The sequence below is a fragment of the Sturnus vulgaris genome, chromosome 9 (genome assembly GCF_052056855.1).
Source record: "Sturnus vulgaris isolate bStuVul1 chromosome 9, bStuVul1.hap1, whole genome shotgun sequence".
In the NCBI taxonomy this organism is placed as follows: Eukaryota; Metazoa; Chordata; class Aves; order Passeriformes; family Sturnidae; genus Sturnus; species Sturnus vulgaris.
Window position 1 is genome coordinate 15,714,822 of NC_142251.1, and position 22,474 is coordinate 15,737,295.

The 22,474-nt window shown below is 38.2% G+C and overlaps 1 protein-coding gene across 1 annotated transcript in view; it reads right to left on the reverse strand.

The window, feature by feature from the left end:
• Window positions 1-22,474, reverse strand: part of LOC148222823 (uncharacterized) — a 500,146-nt gene that overhangs the window by 303,426 nt on the left and 174,246 nt on the right. The window contains exon 8 of the mRNA XM_088169937.1: window positions 5,582-5,694. Within this exon, the coding sequence (XP_088026063.1) occupies window positions 5,582-5,694 (113 nt within the window). The remainder of the gene's footprint in view (window positions 1-5,581; window positions 5,695-22,474) is intronic.

Here is a 22,474-nt window from a genome sequence, read left to right on the forward strand (position 1 = left end):
TTAGCCTAGCTCACAAAAACCCCTACATTTATCATTGGTATGGAGCACTGTACACCAAAAAGCAGATTTTTAACAAACTGATTTCCCACAGATGAAACCATTCCAGGACTTCATCTTCTTTGAAGAAATTAGTCATTTAAACAGCAAAGTGGAGGAGAAGGAAGAATGGAGAAGGGGTGAGGAAGAACAGAGAAGAGAAGTGGGATGGCAAAGACTATATGGTGATAGAGACTAATGCAGGGCTCAGTAGTGTCCCCAAGGCTGGTTGTCATCCGTACCCAAAAGTCAGCAACTTCACACTTCCTACCATGCACCAGAGGTGCAGTGCTATGGTGCTTCTCAGCCAATGGACTCCCCATGCATTGGAGAGTTCATAAACGCCCCCATCAGTTTAATATAGTTCAGAATTCTAACCTCTACTGTGGTTTAAAATATGTTACTTTTCCACCCAAAATGTTGTGCAAATTCCTAATGAAAGAAACACACTTCACCTTCTCTTCCCTGAATAGCATCTACTCTGCATACAGAAAATAATACTTAAAAAAAAAAGAAAAAATAAAATAAAATAAAATAAATAAATCAATAGCTCTAAAACAGAATTATCTCCATTTACCTTTTCTTTATCAAGAACTAAGTCTCTAGAGGTCTCTTCTAACCTTTCATATTCTGTGAACTAACTCAAAGAATCATGGCCTCTGATGGAGCTTAATTGCTTATCACAGTCTACGATCTAATGGAAATAGCCAAATATAAAATAATATGGTTCAAATTATATCAGAAGAACTTAAAACACTTTGGCTGCTAAATCTCCTATATATTCTCAATTATGTCCACCAAATCCAGAGCTAACTTACAATTTACCAAGTGCTAAGTACTATCTGAATTAATCCAGAATAGTGAAAATTATTTTTCAACATTATGTTCTAGCAATTATTTCTGTACCCAGGTTTTTGGTGAGAAAATGTGGTACTAGGTTTCTTACTTTTGGCAATAAATATAACCCATATAGTATTATACACTGAAAAGATGGCAAAAAGAAAATCTCCCTTCTTAACAAATGTGAGTTGATGTAAGTATTTCCTGTTAAAATTAGTATAATCATGTCTCAGTTTGGAATACTTTAGTATCACAAGTGATAACAAAAAAATATTTGGATGAATACAGTAATGAAGAGGTTAAATCTGATTGTAATTAGATTTCGGTATGCATGGTCATGTGGCTAATAGTAAATTTTCCTTGATTAACTGATCCTGTTTGTTAAGAGCTCCTATTAACATTAGCACACTCTATGTCGGCTGTGGAGACACACCATGGACCAGTGCAAGATTAATGAAAGCAGGTACGCATGCTGATTAGAATGTGGCAGTTTAATAAACTCTTCTAACATTAAATTATTTAATGCATTCATGCTCATGTAGGCTATTCAATGGTCAGCTTGACCACCTATGTGTTAATATTGGGAATTGAAATGCAGAGGATGGAAGAAATATAGCAGTGGATGAGGTAATTAGCTCTCATGTCTGATAAATGGGGCAATACCTATGTGTATACATGTTTTAGCACATCACAAATGGTGCTTTCATTAACTGGAATCTCTTGCTGAAAATTTCCTGAACGTTTAGTATGATTTTGATCCCATAAACAATTCAGCTAACTACTATAGCCAGAGTCTGTTTAATATTTGAAGCAAATCTATAGCGAGCTATAGTGATAAAACGCATTGTTAAAATATGACACAAAAATTATCGCTGAAGCTTTGAAGTCATTTCGATGTTCTTCCAGTGTGCTGCTTTGAAACAAAGATAATATTTAATAAACATTACCTGAAAAGTTACACGCTGTAGGCTGACTCATGTTTTATCTCATCTATTCCTCTCCCAAGTGTCACTAACAAGCGCCTGTAACCTTTGCAGAAAAATTATTGACAAAGATTCCAAGCCAAACAGTTGCTCTTCCAAGCAGTACCAGCATCATCTAAGTGTGTACTTGGGTTACATTCCATCTTCTTATGGGGCAACACAAGTCCCATGTCATATACTGTATCAATTCATATTCCAATCAACAGAAAACAAAGGCAAGGTTTTGATGTAAGGTGCAGGTCACATCATGTGTTGCATTTTGCCTTCACTGACATCCAAAACACATCAATAGGAGAACTGAGGAGTGGCCTGGGAGTCCTTCTGCCCAACTCCTTTTGCTGGCATTTCAATCTCTTTTCAGATCATTTAGCAAATCTAAATAAATGACAGAAATGGCTGATGGGCTTCAATTCAACACTATGCCCAGCTTCAAAATCCTTAACAAAATATAACCTTGCTAAAGCACTTTGGTGAATGAGCACTTTACTTATTGACTGTGGTCTCTGTCCATTCATTTACAGTAAGCCACTCATTCCAAATAGCTTTTCTAACATTTTAAAGATTAGAATGTTATAAAATGAATAGCTTTAGTACTGATCAGCCACGTAAGTGCATATTACTAGAATTTAATTAGCCAAGCTATTACGTCATTCCCAATAGTACAATGTGACAACATTGATGAAAAAACCCCATCACTCCAGGCCTAGGAATCTTTCCTAAACATAGGTTACTCGACAGGATTGGGGTGGAAACTATGCCTTTCCTGATAAATTTTGGGTTCTATCACTGCAAAAGATTTTTTAAAATCAGTGCATTGAAGGTGTAGCTGAGACATAGAGACATCCACAAAATGTAGGCAGCACTTAAAGGCAAAAGAAGTAGAGCATTGTTAGCCTGCTTATCCTTACTTAAGTCATCTGAAAGATTCATAACATAGCTGTAAAAGAAGAAAGGAAAGAAAAGAAAAAAGCAAACAAAAAAATCCAAACCAAACTAAACAAAGGAAAAAAAAAAGACAAGACATCAGAAAATAAATTGATCTAAAAGAATGTTTTTGCTGAATCCTTCTTGAAAGCATGATGGAGGCATGTAAGCAATGAGCAGAAGGCAAGCCTGAATTTGTGTGAGGTCAGAGAAGTCTAGAGACTGTCCTGGCAATGCTGCTACATGGAGTTTGGTGATAAGAACAGAGGAACTGTTTCTGGCTGGCTGATGTTTCCTATGTGCAAGCACAACAGGATTTTATCAACAAAAAAGATTACTTCACAGAATTACCCATCTCAATTTCTTCCCTAATTGGAGCTATCAGATGATCCTAAGTTTCTATCTGTCTTCTTGGATCAACTAGAGTAGCACCATTTTTTATCTGCAACTACTTTAAAATTATAGTAATAATAAAATAAGTAACAATATGTCTCACTCTTTGTTCTAAGGGAACAGATTTCATTAGCTTCCTTCCCTCACCTTGCAATGCAATATTTAATTTAAAAATCTGCCTTTTCTGACTTGGATCGCAGGCGGTCATACTGGATTTCATCTGGTTTCACCGCATGTCCCATGCTGTTCCTCTGGGCGGTGTCTGCTCCTTGAGACTAGTGCTCTGCTGCATGCCAAATTGTACTCGGTGTGCCTTGGAAAGACTGCTAATCATCAGGGAGAGGCAAGAAGACTGGCAGTAAAAGAAGAGCATATAGATCCATTCTAAATCAGGCACAGGAAATAAATTACTTGAGGGGACAGGATCAAGGAGAAAAGCACCAATAAAAGTAAAGAATAGTAAAGCAGTATTGGAAGAGATGAAGATAATGTGAAAGCAACATAAGGAAAATGAGATGGAGGCAAAGTCATAAAAGAAGGATTCACATGCTTGCAAGCTTTGACTTAATCCCTAGCAGTAGCTCTTGAGCACTTGTTGGAATATATGATTATATGACGTGGTAGAGAGGAATTCCAAGACAGGGGAAGATGTCATTTCAATTAAAGGGAACCTTCCTAAAAATCCTTTCAGAGTCTGTGTGAGCATTAAGAAAGATCTGTGGGTGCTGGTAGATCATGGAGCCCCATGTCTTTGAGGCTGTGTGCCACATGATGCACAGATGAGCATCCTGATCACTTGGCCTGTTTTGACAGATCTCGAGATAAGGATAGATGATTCTTATACATGGCAGGATTAACAGGAGGCATTGTCAGCTGAACTGCCTACATCTTCCTAAGCGGCTTCCTTTAGCTTGTAAAGGCTTTGACAGTTGGCATTCTCAAATGCAGATTTCTAGAACAGAACTGAAAGGTGTGTGGTATTGTATTCTCTGACAAGCCTGGGATTCTGAATATCACAAAGACACAAGGACTGTATTGCATTAGGTAATTTTCTGAAGTTGCTGTACTTATTCCTGTGCTTGTCTAATCCTCTCTTCTCGCTCCTCTATAATCTCTCCAGGTCCCCCTCCAATGCCCTTCCAATTACAGTTCCATGCTGCCCATCATGTCGTCAGTTGGGAGATACTAGGTTTGGATTAGCGCTAAATTCCCTTAAGTCCCTCAAAGTCTCCACCTGGGTATGAAGTAAGCCTGAAACTTTAATTATATCTGCCCAGCTGATACAAGTTTTTTCTTCTCAGCTAGACATTTGTGTTTCAGGAGACCAGACCAGTTAGCATATATCTTCTGAGCATGAACTAGCAACAAATTTAAAAGAAAAACTCCCTGAACAAATCAACTAATACTGTATGGTATTTTTAGTCTTGAACTGTGGTGGTTTTCTAAGCAAATGGCACATTTTTCACAAGTAGCTGCTGTACAAACAGCTCTCAACATAAATGATGTTGAAGTCTTCTTACTTCAAATGATCAGGGAAATCAAGCAGATCATGGTTTTGGTGAAGTTGCCAAAGTTCTTACAACTACATATGTATTGATTAGCTAAATCCTAGAAAGACACAGGGGCAGTTGAGTGAGTTCAAGCTTTGCTTTCATCCAGAGCACACTTATGGCCACTCCACAGGCACTGCTGAGGAACACAAGCCAATGAAAATCATGTTCCATTTCCAGCATTTCCTCAGTTGTGCTGCGCTCTACTTGCATTATTCCATGAGCTGTTTTGAATCAACATAAACTTTGGAAAAATAAGACTCTCTTTTACTATTTCAGAAATAGAATCTCTTTAATTTTCTGTTCTAGTATCAAAAATAGTAAAAGGATTTATTATGTGTCAGGAAATCTTTACAGCCTAATCTGACTTAATTATCAATATAACTAAAATACTTTTAATAACAATAAAACAGCACAAATCAGTAAAGTCACATACAAAATCCAAAATATAACTACATTGCAGTGCCTTAACATAACTAAACCAGAGAAATATAGTCCAGTACCTTTGTCTCCAATTTCCTTTAAAACCCGCTCAGGAATACCAGGATAGAAATGAAATATTGGCTTGTTTTGTCTGATGGTGCCTCTCATCTCTCTTTATGTGAAACTACCTGGGTCAGATGAATAGATAATTTGCCTACTAAAGGCTCATGCCCTTGCTTTATTAATCTGTTTGTCTTTAAGTGTAGGTTTTTCATGTTGAGACCCTAAGGGAAGCCACTTAAACAGAATACTCTTTGCTGGCACAAAAGTGGCCATGGTGTGGTGGTCACCTTCCCCCCCATTTATCCTGGAGAGAATGCAAGGTTTGGTTAGAAAACACCATCTGTGCAGCGACCTGAAAAGTACTCTTACCCTTTCCACCCCACAGCTGCTACCAGGCAAAGGATGGAGGTTCATGGGAATGCTTCTGGTCCAGGGATGGGGGATGACCCTTGGATTCAACCACGTGGCCTTCAAGCTTGTGCCTGTAGAAGCATTTATTGATGCAAAGAGAATATGTAAAGTGCTGCTGCAGACTAAGACCGGTCAGGAAAAAAATGGCAACCATTTAATCTTGCTTATTCCTTCCTGAGGGATGCTGGCTGCACAGTGAACAGAGCCCCGACTTTCCGCAACAACATAGCCCAAAAAGTAATTTTTGTACCAGGTTTTGAGAAGTTTAGGGCACTTTAGGGCACTTTACATATTTAGATTTGTAAAGATATACAGTGCAATGTAGAGGTTTAGGCCAGACAGCTACCACTAGCAGTAATGGCTGTTACACCTCTGAATTCCCAGGTGTGATACAGAAAACTACCTCCAACTATCAAATTTAACTGATTTCACTTTAAATTTTTAATCTCAATTTTTTCATAGGCTGCTTCATATTTTTTAAGCTATTTCAATACCCAGATGTGCTGTAAGGACTTCTCGTGGCATTAATTCAGTTGGTAACTTGACTTTGAAAATACACAGGTAGATAGATAGATAGATAGATAGATAGATAGATAGATAGATAGATAGATAGATAGATAAACTTATATAATTATATTAAAAACCCACTAGCTTAAAGGAGCAGTGCTGTTGCAAACTCAAGCAAAGTTAAAGAATGCAGGAAAAAAGTGGCTTGTGGCAGCAATTGAGGCAGGACTTAACACTCATATAATCTTAATTCATTCCCTCAAATTCAGGATTTGCAACATGGATTTAAATTATGTGATTACATTAGTAATTTTTCCCCCAGGAAATAATCACTTCAGTCCACAACTGAGGTAGATGGTGCTCAACAAAGGAACAGGGCAGCTACTCAGTATTTTTGTTATTCTCACTGTTCACAAAGTGGTGCTCCATCTTCCTCAGTTCATACTCACTTCAAAACGTATTTTACAGAACAGAGAACTTTCATTTACTTATGGGATAGTCTATTGCACTCCATGGCATAGTATCTGAATAATTCTCAAACATTAATGAATTTATTTTCAGAACAACCCTTTGGTTCATTTAATTGTAAACCATTTTACAAGTGGGAAGCTGAGGCACAGAGCTAATAAGGTTAAAAATATCTGTTCATCCTGGGTTCTTCTGAGATGCCAAACACTGTTTCTCCTTACTATTCAGCATCATGCAACACTGTATTTGTTCAAGTGTACTTCCTATTGACCTATTGTGGTTATGAAGTACTTCACTAAATCAGAGCATACCTCTGTGGGGTAATGAAAACACACTTCTTCTGGGTCAGCTGACACAAGTGTAATCCTGTTGCCATTGGCAGCAGAGAGGGCCGGGTTTAAATTCATGGGAATTACAACAAAAACTCAAGCCATCAAAATGAACTGAGAGGTAATTACATTAAGTTTTCTGGGGCTAAAACAAGAAACCTAATTATACCACTTGCAAAGCAGCAGTTTAACAACCCATATTTTCATTAAACATAGAACAGCAAACTATGCCCATGTAGACAAGCAGGGAACGACCAATTTACAAAACTACAGCTTTACACTCTTGTCCTCCAGGAGCTGTGGAGGGGCTGGCTGGCTGCTTTCCCTCCAGCTGCTGCTTGAAATGAGCTGCTCCTGCTGGGTAAGGCTGAGCTCAGGCTGGACAGGCCAGGAGCACCCAGCCCACACCACCATGGCCCTGCTGAGCCTCACCTTGCTGACAGCACACCTGGCTCCAGCATTCCATCTGCAGGAACATTGCACAGGGTACTGACAACTAACACTCTTGGACATCCTTTCTTTCCTATGAGAAATATGGGGGTTTCACTTTTACTGTAGACCTCAGTTAATCTGATTGTTTTATAAAAGATTTCTCCATCTGGACAGACGTAAGATTAGGATCTAGTTCTCCAGGACAACTATCAATTGCCAGCCTTCTTCACTGATTTGCATTTTCTGTCCTTGTATTTACTGTTCTTCACCCCAGACTCACCATTCCAGCCTTTTCCTACCATTTTCTCCCAGTCTCTATACACAATTTACCAAATTACATTTCCTACCCTCTTCATATTGAAATAAAGTGAGGTCTAAGAATAAAAAAGAAGGTCACTGAGAGAACCAGAAGGTCAATTATCACTCTAAGTTTTGGTATTTAAATGACTAAGTGTGTCAGCACATTTTGGTGCTGGCAGCATCACTAGAGTAAAAGTCTGATCTGCTTCAGCAGCTCTGGGGAAGGAAGGAAGGAAGGAAGGAAGGAAGGAAGGAAGGAAGGAAGGAAGGAAGGAAGGAAGGAAGGAAGGAAGGAAGGAAGGAAGGAAGGAAGGAAGGAAGGAAGGAAGGAAGGAAGGAAGGAAGGAAGGAAGGAAGGAAGGAAGGAAGGAAGGAAGGAAGGAAGGAAGGAAGGAAGGAAGGAAGGAAGGAAGGAAGGAAGGAAGGAAGGAAGGAAGGAAGGAAGGAAGGAAGGAAGGAAGGAAGGAAGGAAGGAAGGAAGGAAGGAAGGAAGGAAGGAAGGAAGGAAGGAAGGAAGGAAGGAAGGAAGGAAGGAAGGAAGGAAGGAAGGAAGGAAGGAAGGAAGGAAGGAAGGAAGGAAGGAAGGAAGGAAGGAAGGAAGGAAGGAAGGAAGGAAGGAAGGAAGGAAGGAAGGAAGGAAGGAAGGAAGGAAGGAAGGAAGGAAGGAAGGAAGGAAGGAAGGAAGGAAGGAAGGAAAGATATTGGTGCACTCTAGGGGTGCAACCCCCACACTCAGTGATGCAATCCAGAAGGGAGGGATTAAATCCTGCCAGAGAAAAATGAAATTTAAAAATCCACAAAATTGACAAATTTAGCTGCTGAACTCTAACAACTCTCCCTGGAGCAAATAAGCAAAAAGTGACTGAATTTTTAATAGCAGCTGATTAGTTAACCAAACTTTCACACTTCCTTCCTGACAATAGTGAAAGCTGTGCCCTGACATGCTTATCACTGCTGCCAAATGATGAGTCCTTGCTCTTGTATGGGAGCTCCAGTGATTCTCAGTAACACAACAACTTAAAGTAATGAATACAGACAAAGCACTGTGTTTCCCCAATTTTATTCTTTTGAACAGCAGAAATGTGTCACCAAAATTCTAAAATAAAATGGAATTTTTCAATCTAAATATTTAAGCTTGCATCTAAAAGGGGTCTCCTAATGGCTTCTAGCTGTCTAAGTTGTGGCTAAGACAGTAAGTGTGCCAAATGTGTGTTTCTGGCAAATAGATGGATGGCAGACAAAGATATATGTTTTACACCCTTATGAGCCATCTGGCCGGAGAAGAAACTTGAATTTTGTCTCCCACTACAAGTATTCACTTGTCATCAGTCCACTAAGGGGGATGATGCTGTGGGAGAACACCTGTCTACACCAATTTCTTGTTCTCCTCAATCCATTATATATATCCCTGGGAAAAAGGTTCTGAATTTCATACCACAGCACCTCCAAGTAATTATTTCACTCTAAAATGATTAAAAGTATTTTGTGGAGGTTTTTTTTAAATTTTTCTGTTTTAAAGAAGGCAATGTATTTTAATAATTATATGTTGAAATTTTCTATTAAACCCTCTATAAATTTAAGAAAATATTTTAAAAGAGTTTTTTTAAATACTGAAAACCACATTCTTTAACAAAAAAGTTCACTCTTAGTCATTCAACACATGACATGTCAAAACACAAGAATGAGCGTGCAGTGTTAAGGCTAAAAGGGGGCAGCTCTCACTGTGACAGATTAGTTTCAGCAACATCAAGAGCCACAACAGAAAAGCTTCTTGCATCAACTTGCATGAGTCTTATACTTAGCTTACCAACCTTACAGCTCAGGAATTGCTTCTTCTGCGGTCTGTACAAAACCAAATAGAATCAGGGATCATGCCCTCATGAAGTATCTGGACTGTATAATAGCAATAATTATAGAGCAGTATTATTAACAATCAGGCTACATTTTTCACTGTGACAGATTCAGTGCACTATGGAATCCAACTTTTAATTGAAAAATAGTCAAACTATAGCATTGCTGCTTGCAAAGATAAACTTTTCATTTGTACATGGATGCAGTCTTGTCTCAGTCTAACGCAGCAGCTTTGAGGAAGATTGCCCTCATCTGTCTCAACTGTTTGCTATTTGCTAAACATAACGCCTCAAATCTCCCTGAGACTAGAGAGCAAACTTGAGAGAATCTCAGCCTATGTTTTACTTAGCATGGAATAACTGCTTCCTTCAAGCATGATTTAAAACAGCCCAGAAGGATTCTCTTTGGATCCCAGAAGCTAACGTGCCAAAAATCAGTGTTGGGAAACTGATGTTGGGCGCATACTCTGAAGCGTTAGATGAAATTAAAAGCAATTTATATTTAAAAGACTGATGTATCATATACAAGGTTTATTTATATAGAAAATAGTCCCTACAACACATTGTTCTATGCTGTACTTTAAAAATCCCAAATTCAGATATCACTATCTTTGATTTGCATAGGCATTAGCACATGATGTGCCCCTCTACATGCCCCAAGATACAGCTAGATTGATGCTGAGACAGTGGATGTCTTATTACTTTCTAGGTAAAAACACCACCTTCAAATCTAGCTCTTAGTTAGAGGCCAATCAACAAATTGCAACTCATAAACAGATCTGATTTTGCAAAAGGGAACCATATGTGAAAAACAACTGCTAAAGTTGCATAATGTGATTGTTGGGAACAGTCAAATCTGTATTAAGAGACACATCAATCTAGAAAATTTATCACAGTAAGAAAAATTCAGACACAAAAATGTAATACATTAAATGAGTTAAATTACAAGGATATGTTTGAAATTTTTACTTAATTTCTTCTCTTTAAATGGAGGATTGCAGCTAACAAAGATTCAATATTTGTGTACAATTAAAAATACTGCCAACTACAGTCAAGGGCTGTTGGAATGTCCTCACAGACAGACCTCCATAAAGCTTTCTCCCTGCAATGAACGTTAAGTATTTACATATTTGACCCTCTAAAGTTAAGTAAAAGTGAGACAAATATGGGAAAAAATATTCTGATAGCAAATGTTCATCTTACTTTATTTCTGTGAATTTTTGATGTACACTGAGCATAAACACCTCAAAGAATCACCCGAAGTTCTGCTCAATTAATTACTGAGAATCTCCATGTATTTAAATGGAATTAAGGCAACTGACAGAGCAATTCTTTTTGCAATAACTTTGATAGTCAGTAAGTGCTCCTTGTTTTGGTCTGGCTGAGCAAGAGACAATTTTCCCCATAGCAGCCCTCCCAGTGCTGAACTTTGCACTGGTAGACAGAAAGGTGTTGCTAACATGCCAGTGTTTTTCCTACTGCTGAGCAGGGCTGGCACAGCACCAGAGCTGGCTCTCCAACATTCCCACCTCACCAGCAGGCAGGAGGTGAGCAAGATCTTGGGAGCAGACACAGACAAGACAGCTGACCCAAACTGACCACAGGGATATTCCATACCACGTGAAGTCTGCTCAGCAATAAAAGCAATGAAAGCTAAGAGAGAAAAGACTGGGGGGCACTCGTTATTATGATATTTCTCTTCCGGAGTAAACACTATGTGTACTGAAGCCCTGCTTCCTGGGAAGTGTCTGGACATCACCTGCTGATTGAAAGTAGAGAATAAATCTTTTGTTTTCCTCTGCTTCTGCACATGGCCTTTCTTTTGCTTTATTAAACTGCCTTTATCTTGACATGGGAGGTTTTTTGCCATCTTATTTTCTCCTTTCTTATCTTCCTCCACCCTGTCCTACTGAGGAGGGGCATGATAGAGTGGCTTGGAGAGCACCTGGCATCTAGCCAAGGTCAACCCACCACACTCCTCCAGATGTCATCCTGGAGAAAGCAGTGCACATCTATCTCGCATATTTGTCTCTGGGACAGGTGGCAATAAATTTCTACTTCTCTGCTTTAATTTTGATAGTCAGACAGGCAGACAGGCATTCATTTCACAGTGGATTCCTTTTTGTCAGCATTTCAGAATATTAGCTCTTTCACAGTCTTCCTAAAAGTGAGTCTTAGTTCAAATTTCATGAACACCAGCAGTTGGTTCACATAAAGGTCAGTTTCCGAAGTTTCATCATTCTCCCCTCTATTGATTCACTTTAGCCATACAGAGAAGATCCAAGCTTACTTCTGCTTCACCACAAAATGCTTTGGATGTTACACAGTGGGGAAATGTAACATGTCTGAACTGATCAGGATGTGAAAACATGTTAAGGTAACTTATGTGGAAAATTGAACTGATACTGCTTTTACAGCTAAAATCCACTAAAGCACAAGAAAAGAAGAGTGACATTCCAATGAGACATGAATTCCTACTAATTACCATGAATCAGGGTGGAGGAACTTCAGTTAGCATTTAATACATCATAGCTCTCTTTTCAAGTCCTAGATCTTATTGCATGGATGCTAATTTAACATTCAGAATAAAGTAAGATCTTTAATATTTAAACAAAACAATTAATATTTACGTAGAAAAGTTATGTTTCTGATAATAGGTCAGTAGCAATACACAATGAAAGATGCTTTTTCAGTATTTGATACTGGACTGTAATACTGCTAATGTCACTAAAAATTAATTTTAAAAACACCCGAAGTAACCTTAACAATAACAGTCTAAATAGATTTACAATGGACTTATAGGTTAACCTAGGATCCAGACATGAGATTTTAAATAATACAGATATTGTCTGCGTGGAGGCTTAAAGCACAGTTGCACTGCAGCCAGCTTAAAGGATCCAACACTTTTAGGAATTTTAGTTTACTCGTGTCACATTATATTGCAATCTCCCATGTTGATATCCCTTATACGTTAATTACCAGAGCAGCAGCCAATGTAATCACTCATCAGTGGTGGCTCAGTGCCAAAAATTTTTGCTATGGTTCTTGAATTTCTGCTCACTGTTATTGAAAAGAATCTTTGCTACTGCTTCAGATAGCTCGGTTATTTTGTAACTCCTACAAAACTTGAGTGCAACTACTGCAGAACACTTTGAGGGCTGACAGACTATCAAAGGGGACTTGCTAGAAGAAGTCAAAAACATCATCAACAAGAAAGAAAAGGGTCACAAAAATAATCCAGATAAATGTTTCAATGTAAATGGTGAGAGGAAAAATACAATAACAGGGCTGAGAGTGCAGAACAGACATGAATGGGATGACAGCAGAAGAGCTGGAACATGGGGAACATGGGGAGAGGTTAGTGAAAGAAAGGAACTGGATTTGGGCTGCAGTCCCTACAACTGAGTTTGGCTACTACTGAAGCCAAGAGAGGAGATTAGACAATGCCTTTAACTATGAGGGGCAGTCAATCCTCTGCCAAGCTTAGACAACTTTTACAAGGAACAGAAGATGTTGAGAGTCCCTTAGACCCATGAACTGAGTCTCTCTTTCTGCTGGAAAGATGTAAGGTTTCCTTGAGGAGTGGGAGGAAAAGGAAATGCCTCCTACAACCAGAAAGCAGAAGGAAGGCACAGGATTGTCACCCTGCAAACTGCTCCCCCAGCTCACTTGGGCATGACATTGCCAGGAGCCGAACAAGGAAAGCATGTGCTGTAACTACAACACTTCAAAAGCCATTCAATGAAAAATATTACACAGTCTCCTATCATGCATGCCTATATTATTGTGAAATTGTACTTCTTTCAGTTGTATACTACCTTAAAGAAATGGGTGATGACTATTTGTTTATATTAAACCTGAAAGCAATCTCCTTTACAAACTAAAAATTCCCATGAAAAGTCTGATTCTTTTTCTTATTCAATATAGCACATTAGCGATCATTAAAAAAGTATAGACTTAAAGCAGTATTGCTGATCAAATATAATATATTGCATTAGAAATAAATTCCATATTAAAATAGGGACTTTTACTAAAGAATTACTTTTTTTTCAAATAAATTACTGAAACTTTTGCATTACGAAAGCTCTCAGGCAAAATTAATGGTTTTGTTTTGCAAATTAATTTAGATATTAAAAAATCATATTTTCAACCAAGATCTCAGTTACTCAGATTAAATATTAACCAAAAGCTGTCTTCTGCTTAAATAGAATTTAGCCTTTGAAGTGTTTTTATTAATCTCTTCTGATGTAGGTGCTTGAAATTCTATGAAAGTGCTGCTGCTACCAGTTCTGTGCATCACTTACTGTAATTTATTTTCAGAACATAATTCTATTTATAAATGAAAATCCTATTAAAAGAAGACAAGAAAAATTAGTCCTAGACTTTGCATTGGTAGAGTAGAAACAAAATGAGCGGCCTAACCTGAAGTGACATTTACAAATTACCTGTTAATTTAAACTGGGTTGAAGGATGACAGAGTTTAGTCGGACTGACAGGAAGTACCGAAGGAATGACAGTTGGGCCTGTAGTGGCCATAAAGCTCCCATAGCAAGCACATTTATCTGCCTCTCTGGGAAAACCTTCCCTTGTAGTAAATAATATATTTGTAAAAATATTTACTTCGTGGCAGCCCAGTGACTGAACATTTTATGGAGCTCGACTCCTCCCCCACTCCCTCGTTCTGCCATCCCCTCCTTTTAATTCTCATTTTTACTAAGGATAAGAGCTTTAAGATGGCCACCTGCCTTTAGTCACATGGTTGATTCATCACCACCCCCCTAAAGCTAAACCACATGATTTTCTTAATGAAAATGAGACAAGAAGTGACAAGGCTTGTATCCTTTAGTTGCTTCAGGATAACATTCATGCCCTGAGACCAGTTCCTTTGTTCACTAGACATTCTTTGAATAGACACGACGGCGTATCAAGGCCATGCAGTGCCAAATACTTATAAGGATAATAATAGCTGCTCTCACTCCACTTACAAATAGCACTGAGAAGACTCGGAACAAAGTGTTAAGAGTCTTGTTATTTATTCACCTCTGAAAACCAAAATGTTTTCTGAAGGAAAGGCTCTAGTGTCTTACACTTTAAACACTTTCCACGTGTACAAACTTTTATAAAATATTTAAGCTACAAATGGAATATTTGGGAGTCTTAAAATAATCAAATTAAAATAAACAATTATTTAGGAATCTGTCCCTCTTATGACAAACAACAAAGGACCATACCAGACAGCTACTGTAGCTCTTTTCTGCAGAGGAGCACCACATGCATGTGGAGACACATACATGCAGGCTATTGTAAGGCTAATTCAGCTCACACACAAAATGCTCTGGTGCATGCTTAATGAAAAACACTTTAGTATTTCTAAAGAGTAAGCTGTATTTTATGTACACACAAAAATAACTGAAGATAAATGTAAAATGTTACGCTGTGGTTTGGGATCTCAAAAAGCAGCATCTCCTGGGCCAGGCTGCCATGGTCTGCCCCTCACCCCCAGTGCCTTGTGCAGTCCAAGGCCGTGTGGGACCCACACTCTGCTTATCCTTGGGGGACACAACCTCTGCTGGTTTAATGCAGCTGGGTATAATTATAAACCTGTGTCTATATTTGCAAGGAAAAAAATGTATCAATTCCTCTGCCTTCATGAGCATGAGTGTATTTACAGATACAAAACATGGTATGTGGAGATTGTGTTGATGTTCCAGAGCAAAGGCATGAATTCTCATAAATTCCAACAAAATTCAGAAGCACTCGCTTTAATGCCATTTCCACAAAACTTGCTTTTGAAATTGACAGTCAAAACACAGAAATGTCAACCATAACCAAGCCTACAACGCCAAACAAACTCAGGGTTTCTGTAGGTTGGTGTGAAAGTCTTGCCAGCAGGTACCATCATCTTGCAGTAGACATTTTAAATGTAATTAATTTCTGATTTTTAATCTTAGCATGGGGTCCCTGATTCTTTTCTTTTTAAAAAATGGTTTGACAGGGATGTAATTTTACACCTACTGTACAAAAGATTTTCCTTATTTAATAGCAGAATATAAATTCTGGAAGCAAAAAAGAAAAAGACCTTATTATTATGGAAGAATAGTAAAATAAGATCTACAGTACCATTATTTTTTTAAATTAGACATTGTACCTTAGTCAAGAGATCCAAATATAGACTGTGCTCTGGCCTGTAGTATGCCATTGATGAAAAATGGTTCTCAAATTCTACTTAAAGAGTCCAAGAGGACACAATTAATATTTTGATTTCTCTCAGGAAAAAGGGGGCTCCCGCAATACATAAAAGTTTTGAAGCTCTACTGATAGTGGGAGGAAAGTAACAAAAAAGAGCAAAATTGAAAAAAAAAAGAAAACTGAGTTGCTATATTTGATGTGCTAGCCACAGACTTCCTCCCTCACTAAAACTGGTTAGGGTTCACCTTCCTCACAGAAATGAGAAAAGACCAGTGGGAATATCCAACGACAGAGTAAGAAAGATCTTTACTTTGGAGATGTTCAATACAATGAGGAGAAACATAACCCCGTCTCCAGCTTGACTCTATGATATAGAGAGCTTTCATGTGTCTTCATGCATCTTTCATATATCTTTAGAGAGGCTGTCTTCCATTTAGATTTGGAGATAGAACTAATATACAACATTTTATTAATTCTCTCCCACACATCTTTGCCCAGAAAACCGTGAATACCTCTTTGACCAATCACAATTATTTATCCCAGTTTATTAAGTGTCCCTGTACTGTAAGACTGATATTCTTACCCTTATAGAGTGTATCAAGGACATATGATAATGATAACGATCAATGTTATTTTAACACTGTACAAAGGCCAGGATGTCAATTCCATTTCTTCATTAGAAAAAAATACCATTGATTATTAACTAGAGATAGCTAGAACTGAAGACATGAATAGGCAGATTACCCAACTACCAATTACCTGCAAAGACTTAGTCAGGTATTTGGGATGCAAATTAGTTACATATGGTTCTGGAGGTAGACTTTTTCAATACTCAGTGCCATTATTATAATTGGTTGTATTACAGGAGAAGGAATTTAGGGCTACAGTTGCACCAAATGGAAAGAAAAAGGTTATTTTTTAGTTTAGTCATGTCTACTTTCAAATCAAACGAAAAGTTCTCTCAGAAGTAGTCCAATGAACTGCAGCAAACAGCTCATATTCATAGTGCCTTGGGAGTCATTATGTGTTAGTCAGTGACTGAATAACATCAAATACTCTACTGGAAAAGTTCAGCCTCTTCCAAGTGTCTGAATGCTACTCTGGCACCCCTGAGGCTCCAACCACAGGGTTCACACCATACATACTTACCTCATATGATCTCTGTCTAGAGAATCTCCCTTGTGTTTGTACAATCAAAAGATCCAATCGCTTTCTACAAATGCAAAAAAGGTAAAATTCACTGCTGTCTGCTGGAGTTTATTCTTACAACGGCAGAAATTATTATCTTTCCTTTTTTTTTTTAGTTTCTTTTTTTTCATTACCTGCCTTCTATTGAATTTTAGAAGAGTTAATTCCGATCACCTGGCAGAAAAAAATAAGATCTACAAGGCATTTTGCAGCTCAGACTGCTGCTTCAGGAGGTCATGTCACTAGATATGAAGTATTTTATGTAGGACTCCAACCAGCACTCTGAATTCCCTGATTCCTGTTGCCCCAGGGAAAATGGGTGCCAGCAATAAGTCATGTGTCTGTATGATGGCAGAAGACCTTCTTATTCCTTGTTTGCTAAATAGTCAATTATCTGTGGAAAACACTCCCAAATTGTTTTTTAAATTTTATTCACATCCTAAAAATATCACAAACCTAATGTATACAGCTGATGTACGTTCATCAGAGTCTGTCATTTTCAGAGAGAATTTACATTATTGGAATCCTGTCTTCTGTCCCTCTGGTAACAGCATCACAGTGCTGATCATTCAGAGAAAAGGAGAATGGTTTGCATGCCAACCTAAAAATCCTTCTAGCTTTGTCACAGCTATAGGACTTGAAGGAGGAATTAATTCAGAGAAGTCCTTTGGTCTGTGTTTCACAGACAGCTTAGACCTTACAGGAAGAGGTGGAAGCAGGAAAATTTTATCCCTTTCAATTCTGCATTTCTTAGTGATGAGACCTCTTGAGGAGCATTACAGTGTTTTCAGGCTACCAGGTAGACATCAGGTAAAGGTAGGAAGCTCTTACTTCCTTACTGGAATCACAGTCTGAGCATAAAAGTGATTTAGATACTTAAATACATTCTCTAAGCACCACTGGGATTCTTGAAAATCACTATTCTGTTGCAATACATTTACAAATGCCGCCAAATTTCTACTGGTAGCAAGGCTGGAAACTGCTTAAACATGATCATATGAAGCAGCCTGGTGACTGATCAACACCCAGACCCGACAGCCTTCAAAAATTAGACACCTGTCCATCACATCAAAAGAGTTCATCAGATAGCTGTCTGCACAGCACTGCCCAGCCCACACAGCAAGCTGGAGGTTCTGTGCTGCTGCCAGTCAGCCTAGTAAATCTAGACATTGCTATAATACTTAGGACACGCTGTCGATTCCCCTGTGGGATTTGCAGTAATGACTGAACTCAGATCTCCCTCCTCCCAGGACCCTCATAAAGATAAGATCCTCAGAGGCAAGTCTTTCTCAGCAGTGCTCATTGAGGCTGTTCTATTCTCTTTGAATTGCTTAAACATTCTTTGGGACAAAGAAAGAGGAGGGATGTGTACAGGCTGGCAGCCAGAACAACCCCTAAGAAACCCAATTATTCATTATTGCACACCAAGTTTCTCCTGTATCATTCTGATCATGCCACATAGCAGCCATTTATTGGGGCCACAAGACATAAGAGCAAAGTAGAAGAAGCATCAGGAGGGAGGCACTGAAGGAGCAGCAACAACAGCAAGACACATTCTGCATAACAAGAGCAAGGCTATCAGCTGCACACCCACACGGGCTATCCCAACCAAAGGCACCCCAGAGATGCAAGGAAACTTATGGAATGAAGAGGATAGGGAACACTTTCCTTTAGATGCCATAAAACCTGCAAACCAGGGTTGAAACTTCACTTGTAAACTTCCTGCCTTAATCAATCAGATGAAATGCACAAGAAATACATAAAAGGAAGGGAAGGGTATGCAGGAAATAGGATATCCACAATAATTTGTTCATCATTTGTCGTCTTCTCCTTCTACAGAGGCAGCTTTAAAAAATGTGCAGAAGTCCAAAGAATGCACTTCTAGGAGTACGGGGTAGCTTTTCAACCTACTATTCGCATAAACTAAGGCAGTATCTGCCAGAAGTAAAACTTCTTTCTTTCAAAGGTTCTTTCAAATAACGCTGTGTTCTTTCCCCTCTTTACTTAGAGGAGGCTCAGATATATGGATTTGCTGATTTTCAGAGGAATCTTTTGGGTTTTGAAGCAGATCCTTACTGCTGCTGATAACACACACCACAAAGCATACAATCGTTTTATTCCCACTGGAATACATTAAACATTTGGAGACTGTTTCCAGCTTTGGCAATAGCTCCGTGCTGTTATGACATCAGCCTCATTATCAGGGCCACTTTCATTTGATTCCTTCTAGCCCACAGGGACAGGGGCCTGGAAGTGGCACTGTGGGACAGAGCCTGTGCTGCAATCTCTGGAACCTCACTGATTCTTTCTTTCTGACCTGAGACTTTCACATCTACGCTCAGAAAACCCTTTTTACCAAATCTTTAGACAGATGACCAAGGCAAGACTGAGGCATCCATACATAGGATCTTTGGAGCAGTCTTTTAAATGAAATTTAGTTCTCACCCTCATGAGTGTATATTTCAGAGTGAACAAAGTGGGGTGTGACAAACAAATGCTTACTTGTCCATTGCTTTCCATTTCCTTGTGTTCATTTGGATGCTACAATAATAAAAAGCAGACACACTGAATTAAAGAGCATGAGCAGCAGAAGTCTCCAATTCCCTTTCCTATGGGAAAGGAATAAAATAAAAATCTATTATTCCTTCTATCTATTTGTATTACTTTTTTGACCAGTAAAAATTTAAGATGCAAATCCTGACATCTGCCATGAATATTTGTAAGTCTAAATGGGGACAACTGGTTAATGTAAGAGGGTTTTACATACTTACTAAAAACCCTAGGGCTCTTTCTGGATAGACTCAGGCCAAGATATACAGTCTAAGGAGCTCTTGTGGCTTTGCTTTGATTAAGATAGCATCTAAGTAAATAAATATTCTCACCATCGTGTGCCTTGGGGATAAATATCTGGCCTTATAGCCATAGTAAAGGCCCTTAGGACTGTGCACTGGCCAAACACTGAAACTACACACAGACTCAGTGCTCCTTTCCAGGGAAGGACTTCCTAGAACTTGAACAAAAATACTGAGAAAGTTGTTTAGACTTCCTATAGTTTTTCAAAGATAGTCATAAAAGACTTTGATCGTTAAATGAAAATGGATAATATCCCAAATTCACCCAGGGAGCACAGCAGAGAATCTCAGGAGAGTTTCTTCAGTGGGTATATCCTTCCCCATTCATGCCTTCTGCTCTTTGATACGATCAGTTAATTTGCGTATCTTAAATGCTGACTGGCATGCAAGATATACAAGGTACACCAGATAGAAATAAATACATAAAATTTTAGCTCCCTTAATTTTACCAGACAGATTTAATAAATGCACATAACTAATGGGTATATAATGACTTCCTAAACTCCTACTTGTAGATCATGCATTCTATTTCCCAATACATCTTTTTTTTCCAATGAAAAATTAAATTGGAAAGTCAACAAGAAAGAAATCATAGTGGGGACATTTTCTATCCATTCATTTACATTTTCACTCTTTGCAGAATGTGGATAGTATATTTTTATGGCATATTTGGTTGCTATTCAAAACATTTTTTTTAATTGAATAGCAAAATTATTAGGTGAGTAGAATCTTGTATGCATAATAAGAACACAATTTAAAGGTGTCCCTAGGCTAATTTATGAAGCACTAAATCAATTGGAAAGTTTTTCCTTTTTCTTAAAGAGGAAACCTGCTTTTTCAGCTGGTTTTGTCTGTTTTAGTGGTCTGCACATTGATCATAGCCTGGTGCAGTTAGCCAAATGCATATGGGAAGAGAAACATCTGAGAGATGAAACTGATGATATGTACACTCTTTGCTGGTTTGTTTCACTCCCCTTCCTACACGAATTCCCTGTTAACTAGTGCACAAGCCATTAGTGAATAAGGTTCACAGGCACTGACCAGTGTGATAGAGAATACAATCAATGCACAGGGATTTTGCAAAGGGGTATCTGTGATTGCACAAAGACCAGGCTTGTAAGTTATCTTAGTAAAATGTTATGTGAAATACCTTTCTTCATAGCCAAGCAAGCATGTGTAGACACATTAAGTTTCCAAGAAGCTATGGGAAAAATGTGCATTCCAGAGTAGGTGGCGTTGCTTCTTACTGTCACTGTGTGAAAATGACCCTTAGTGCACACATACAGATCTCAAAGCACATTAAATAAACAAGCAGGTAGCACTCCCATTTGTATTGACAGTGGACAGAATCACAGAGATGGCACAAATTCCCTGACTCATCCAGCAATAGATACAAAAACAAAACACAAGGCTCTTGCCTAGATCAGTACATTATTGCCAACTCTCATTTTGTATTTACAGAAACATGTTCCAAAGCGATATTTTATCCACGGATAAGTTTTTACTGATGGCAGTTGCTGGACTTTCCAAGTCCAAAAGACCTCTGAGGAGAAATAGTTCTCAGTTTATACACTGCTTTACAGATAGTCCTATAAAGATCTTTTGTTCTAGTTTCAAGCATAAGAAGCCACACAGAAAAATTACTGTGTTAACAGGACCTACTCAATAGTTTTGGACAGACTAATATGTGCACTCACCTTACACAAGTAAAAAACTCTTCTTGGGAAAGGCAGAAAAGACAGCAGAAATTTCAGCTCATTGAGGGCTATTCTGACAGTGTAGCCATTGACTGAGAAAGCAGCTCTTATGTTTTAGTTGTTTTCATGTTTGATTTAAAATGTAATCTGTTCCATTATTATGTACTCTCATCCTGGGACATTAAATTAGACATATTGTGGAAATTCCAAAGTCCAAACACACCACCAATTGTTAAATTGGTAATGGTTACATCCTCAACTGGTAAAACAGACCTGATTTTATCCAACAGATCTGCACTGTGGATTCACAGAGCTAGTGTTTGATTCTATGGTCATGTTTAATGCCTCTCCTTAATGAAAGAGAACCTAAGGATTTGCATCTATGTATTTTTGTCCTTCAGAAGGACAAATTATATTTCCTGTCCATGTAACTATCATGAGTGCTGCATCCCCTACATGACACAGTTTAAAGGGTATAATTAGCAAAATGCAGTCCTTACTTGTCTTACAGATGCCACCATCTGACGCTGAAAGGCAGAATATTCTATTCTTATATCAGCACTGACAACAACCAGAATAGCTTGAACTTTACCAGATATCCTGTCCCAAGAAGCTGTCTTTCTAACATAGGATTTTTTACACCTGTTATTTATAGGAAGAACAGAAAATTACTCATAGAAATATCATTTGGATTTTTTAAAATATCTTGCAACATTTTAGGTTCAAAAACTGAGATATGTATTTTTCTATTTGGAAGACTTATGTTTTTCCTCTACCATTTTTATTTGAAAGAAAGTTGTATTTATTTAGTTGGCTTTTTCTCTCCGATACTCTATTCTTTACAGCTCTGTAATATCCACACCAAAGGCTGTTGAACCAGCTGCTTATTAGTTCCTCAAAGTACTTCCTTCAATTATTTTGAAAAATCTCTTCCAAGATGCCTTGCCCTAAACTCTCCATAATCAGAGCAGCCATAGAAAATTGTGATATAAATGTCCTTTACAGTGCAATAAGCAATCCAATATTTCATCTGCATGTG